This window comes from Rhipicephalus microplus, chromosome 3, assembly GCF_043290135.1.
Source record: "Rhipicephalus microplus isolate Deutch F79 chromosome 3, USDA_Rmic, whole genome shotgun sequence".
Lineage (NCBI taxonomy): Eukaryota > Metazoa > Arthropoda > Arachnida > Ixodida > Ixodidae > Rhipicephalus > Rhipicephalus microplus.
In genome coordinates this window covers 98,932,077-98,937,544 of record NC_134702.1, presented here as the reverse complement: position 1 = coordinate 98,937,544, position 5,468 = coordinate 98,932,077, and the positions used below count along the sequence as shown (strand labels likewise).

At 50.4% G+C, this 5,468-nt stretch overlaps 1 protein-coding gene across 1 annotated transcript; it reads left to right on the top strand.

The window, feature by feature from the left end:
* Positions 1-3,979: 3,979 nt before the first annotated feature.
* On the top strand, positions 3,980-4,561 carry LOC119159808 (ubiquitin-conjugating enzyme E2 Z). The gene has a single exon (XM_037412659.2). It carries the CDS (start codon positions 3,980-3,982, stop codon positions 4,559-4,561), a length of 582 nt encoding a protein of 193 aa, XP_037268556.2.
* Positions 4,562-5,468: the final 907 nt, after the last annotated feature.

Genomic DNA, 5,468 nt, shown 5'->3' with positions numbered 1-5,468 from the left:
TGCGTGCTCATTGCAATGCCGTGTCAAAGGTGTAGTAAGGACCTTAAATATATTCGGCATAGGTCCCCTTAGCCTCGTGTTAATACACCTGCCAGTATGCCCTACATACATATGACCACACGTCAGAGGAATACTGTACAACGAATTATTTTGGCATTTAAAAAAACGGGTGCATGTGTGTACATTCTTCCTGTGCACCCTCAATAGGATTGTATACTTCGAATAGCACTAATGACTCCAAATTTCTGGCGCACTCCACTACGGTGAGCCTCATGATTATATCGTGGTTTTAACACGTGAGATCAGAGATTATTTATCATCATCATCATCGTCGTCATCATCATCATCATCATCATCATCATCATCGTAGTCGTCGTCGTCGTCGTTGTCGTCGTCATCAGCCTTCCTATACGCCCACAGCAGGACAAAGACCTCTCCCATGATCCGCCAATCAACCTGGTCTTGTGCTTTCTGGTGCCCCGTTATACCCGTGGCTTTTTTAATCTCATCGGCCCACCTAACTTTCTGTCTTCCCCTCGTGCGTTTGCCTTCTCTGGGAACCCAGTCAGTTACCCTTAATTATCAGCGGTTATCCTGCCTACGTATTCTTGGATTTTTCAGGATGTGGCATTGGTGGTGTCCCTGCAGCTTGGCGTTCACTTACTGGTCGCTCAGTATTTCGAATATACAGAGAAAACAACACTGGGCAGCTCAATGTGTGGCTCCAAACACTCCGACCGATCTCAATGAAACGCTATTCAGACCACCCTGAGCACTCAGACATCTTGATAGAATATCTGATTTTACTCAACTATATACTTCTTCGGCTAGGTGAATTATCTTACGATTAGGAAATTATCATTGTGGTTGCGAGGCATCACAATGGCTTGGACTTTTGTAAAACTTGTTGGCTAATACTTCATGAAGGAAACTCCGCGTCCTTTCCCGCACCACAGTGAAATTGCAGCCGCGTCGCGATCTTCTGTACGATCCGTTCGATCATCATAGGTCGTATTTGTGGAGCCGAGCTGATTGTCGAAAGCGCTGCAGTTGTCCGCCACGACAGTGGGCCCCAGGGACGCCGAGTAACAAGAACGAACTCACAGGCTCCCTTATGCATTCGCCGAAGCCTAAGACCATCTCCTTTTTTTCGTCTCAGTCGATGTATTGATCATCCACCGCCAGCCTACGAAAGCTTTCTCGACTTGACGTGGTCTTGCAGTGCCTTCAGCATCGGAAGCGTTGTTTTTTCATCTCATCCGGTTTTTCCCTGCCTACGCAATCGACCAAACTTGGAGGAAGCGAAGATGTCATTGTTGACGTCACAGAATTCGGCATATGTCATACGGCGACGCCATCGCGCGATAATGATACCACTAGTCTTCACACCGTCGACGCCGACTGTAAATTTTCACGATTTATGAGGCATCTAAGCCTTTCGCTTTATTATATTTCGCTGAACTGAAGGCCCCGGCTGACAGTCTTGTCACCGTGGTGCGCCGGAGGACCTGAATGCCCGAAAGCACTCGGCACGGGCACAACTCGTCACGTTGAATCTTGCACTTCCCCTAGTTTCTCCGCCTGACTGCCACGGTCTTTCTCATCGATGGCGATGCTGTCACAAATCTTCATGTTGCTTTTTGGGTCAAGCTACGATGCACTGACTTCAAGCAGCTGTTATTGCTTCAATTGGCCAAGTTACTTCCATCACGACCGCTTCTGAATCTCACACTGCTCGGAGTTGCTGCAGTGCGCTGGAGGAACTGTCTCTATATGGGCATCGTGCAAGTCCCAAGACCGAAGGGGATACTACCGACGGCAGAGCTGCGACTGTAAAATCGAGTGGCGCGTGTGGTAACCATGCAGCGGGTGGCCTGTAATGTAATAGTGTAGCTGAAAACCAGGAGTTTTAATTGCAGCAATCGGAGCCAACAATTTCAGCACCAGAATTTGGGAAGCTCAGGCGTATTCCGCCAGTTTCGAATGCTGCAGTGATAACCGTGGGCTAAACACTTCTTTGACAAAGCTGCGATCACTAACCCTTCATCGATCCTGAAAAGTGACCCACTGCAACCGCTGAATGCCACCCCAACGACATCAGAGGATGGCGACGACGATTACACCCGCGCAGTTTACGCACAATAGTTGATTGGCCGAAACGCGGACAGTGCATGGTGCGTTGTATATTGAAGATGCGAAGCCATCGCTATCTGGTCGCTTTCAAATCGACAACTGATTACTCCGCAGAGCTTTTCCATTCAAGTTATTCAAATCCTCCAGCGAAACTATAGGACATGACGATGATGATGACCATAGAGTTTTACATGTCCTACAACTGCGTATTGACCATAAAGCAGGCAGTGGGTGCTCTGTTCTATTGAAGGCCAGCGTCGTCATCATCTTTGAGTAGGTCTCCCATGCCCGTGCTATAGATGAAGCATCTCCGTCGATGATTAGCCGAATTCCCCGGGGGGAAAAACTGGCACACATACTCGAAAACACCATTTTCTACTGGCTTTCAGGAACAGCGAAACCATAAGATGATGATGAAGATGACCACTCCCACGCACTTTTAAATAAGGCCCAACCAGCCTACCATATACACCCGCTGATGCTGACTGTCTCTCCACTCCGAGTCTGCAGTGTAGCTTCGAACGTCAACATGAAGTGATGATGAGTTATTTACAAAGGCCTGCCGTGAGTCACCTGGTTTAAAGGTTGGTAGAAGACAGTTCCTGCAGAATGTTACGTCAGGGATCCTCGGATGTCATCGCTATCAACACCGTGCGTGTCCATGACTCTCGCTCAATCATGACGGCATAGGCCCGTAGCTTGACATGGCGTGGGCTCGACTTGGCGCCACCTTTAAATGATTAAGGGGGCGGTAGGCGGTAGCAGGGGGGCTTTCCCCACGCAACCAACGCTCGCCCATACTAATGAATGTGAGTTCACCCTGTACCCTCACCTGGGCACCATCAATGTGATAGATGTCGGGTTCGTCTTAATCTGACTACTCTACCACGTCTCACCCAGAACGTACAACACCAGGCGTCTATGACTTTTCAAAGACAGCCTTCATGGAATACGCTAAATGCAGCACCATATATACATAACTTCGGCGACGAGCCGCACAAAGATTAAGGAAGTAAGTTGACTGCGTACTTCAAAAGCTGCAATCACAAGAAGTCAGCGTCAATGCGATCATTCGTGCCTCAACTTTCCCCCGATTTATCTTGAGCTCCGAAATGTTAGTGGCCCTTAAGGAATTCACTGAAGCATGTATACAATTTTTATTTATTGATATTTAATCTCTGCTAACAAAGTATTGCACAATATTCTTCCTTTCCGAACATTTCTTGCTTCCCAATCCAACTTGTATGATTTCCCGCTTAGAGCTGGTTGCAATTTCGCCTTCTGCATTTATTTAATAAAGTTTCTCAATATATAACGCGCGCCTACAAATAAGCAAATATTTATTGCACGAGCCCGCTTTTGCAGTTATTTCTATTTTGTTTCTTTCAATCATCCGAGTTTTTCCTTCTCTGCGCTGTGGGTACGTGGCACACGTTTGAGGGCCGCCACCATCATCATTACCAATTGCCGCGCGCTTGGCATTCCACCCTGTAAAAACAGCCACCTTACGTGTGTGGTTCCCGGCCCGTGGCACGAAAAAAAATTTTTCGTCGCAACAATGGCCGACCTTCGATCCCAAGCCAGTGGTGCGAAAACGCAAGGCACCACGTCCAGCCAGCAGCTTTCTCCGCCTACTTCCGCGAACTTCTGGGACCCCATCTCGTTCGAGCACGAAGAAGTGAGCGACGAGTGCCTGCGCAGGGTCGGCTGCGACATCAGGGAGCTCCAGTTCTTCCGCGTTCCTGGGGTGTTCGTCTTCGCCGAGGAGACCAACATCGCCAAGATCCACGCCCTGATCCTGTGAGCTCCCGGCACGCCCTACGAAGGCGGCTTCTTCCACTTCGTGATGAAATGTCCGCCCGACTTCCCCAACAGTCCTCCGCGCGTGCGCCTCATGACCACGGACGCTGGGCGCGTGAGGTTTGGGCCGAGCTTCCACGAGAACGGCAAGGTGTGCCTGAGCCTTCTGGGCACTTCATCGGGGCCCACGTGGAGTTCTGGTCAGTGCCTGGGAAGCGTGCTGTTATCCATCAAGGCGCTGCTGAGCACGGAAAACCCCGTGGCCCAGGGGTCCACTCTGAGGGTCCTCCCGACGTTGGGCAGTTGTCAGAGCGACAAGCTATGCTACAATGCCGTCCTTCAGCACGAGACCATCAGAGTGGCGGTGTGCAACACGGTCGAAGAGTGTCTGACAGGAGCGTCGGCGTACCCATCTCCCCTGAGGGAGGTGGTATTGAAGCACTTCCCGCAGTTCTACGGCGAGTACGAGAGGGCGGCCAAGAAGCAACTTCACTTGAGCGGTACGCGCATGAACGACTCCCAGGAACCGGATGTCCCCACGTACCAGTTCAACGCGCTTCTCGAACGGCTTGCGCAGCTGCGCGAGAGGGTCAAGGTGACGACGGCCGCCGGGAAATCGAGCAAGTGACTTGACGTTCCAAGTCACGACTCCGATTGCAGAGGTCACGCGGAAGACTTGTCTAAATCGTAGCCGTGCAGCTGTGTATTACGTGGGCTGTCGTTGACGCTAGTCATGGAGAAGACCTCCCGGAACAAAAATTCGAAATAAAAATTCACGAAACACGGGTGGAACTAAATCTGCCAAGTCTAACCAAATCTGCCTATCTGCACGCATCAAGTGCACCTGTGTGTGCGTAGGAATGAAATGGTGTACATGTAGCTGAATCTCAAAAAAGGAAAAGAAACGTCCGTACTAAAATATGGAGCTTGCAACGTACACTCAATGGGGAAAAAATAGTAAGCTCGTTTTAGGGGCGAAGCTCCTGATGGCGTGGCTTGTGCGTCCCTCGTAGTACGTAACCACCAGTGGCACATACCCGAAATAGCGGTCCTTACGATTTTGACCTCCAAGGTGGTTCCGGTGAGAGATTTCTTCTGTGCGTTGTTGAACAATAAAAGATAGTGCTCAATGCACATGTTAATGGCTGTTAAGGGGGAATGAGAGACAGGAGCATTCGGCCTTTAGGTAACGCGCACGCTGCGATCCCCATGACTGTTGCGTGCGCAGCATTCAGCGTGCCATCGCGCGGGGGTTTTCAAAGCCCGCGACAGCTTCTCCGAGATGGCTTCGCGCCACAACTTCTCTGTTTGCCTTCGACACCGTGCTGCTGCACTCCTCCGCGCTTACCTTCGCCTGCGTCGTCGACACGAGCACCAGCTGGACGTCCTTCTTCGTTCAGTATACAAACGCGCTCTGGACCTACCTATTGCAATTTCCAACAGCCGATTCACGGCTCTGGGGGTACAAACACCTTTGCAGAGATGCGCGAAGCTCATCGCATTAACCAAATCAATCGACTGTCGTAGACGCCTTC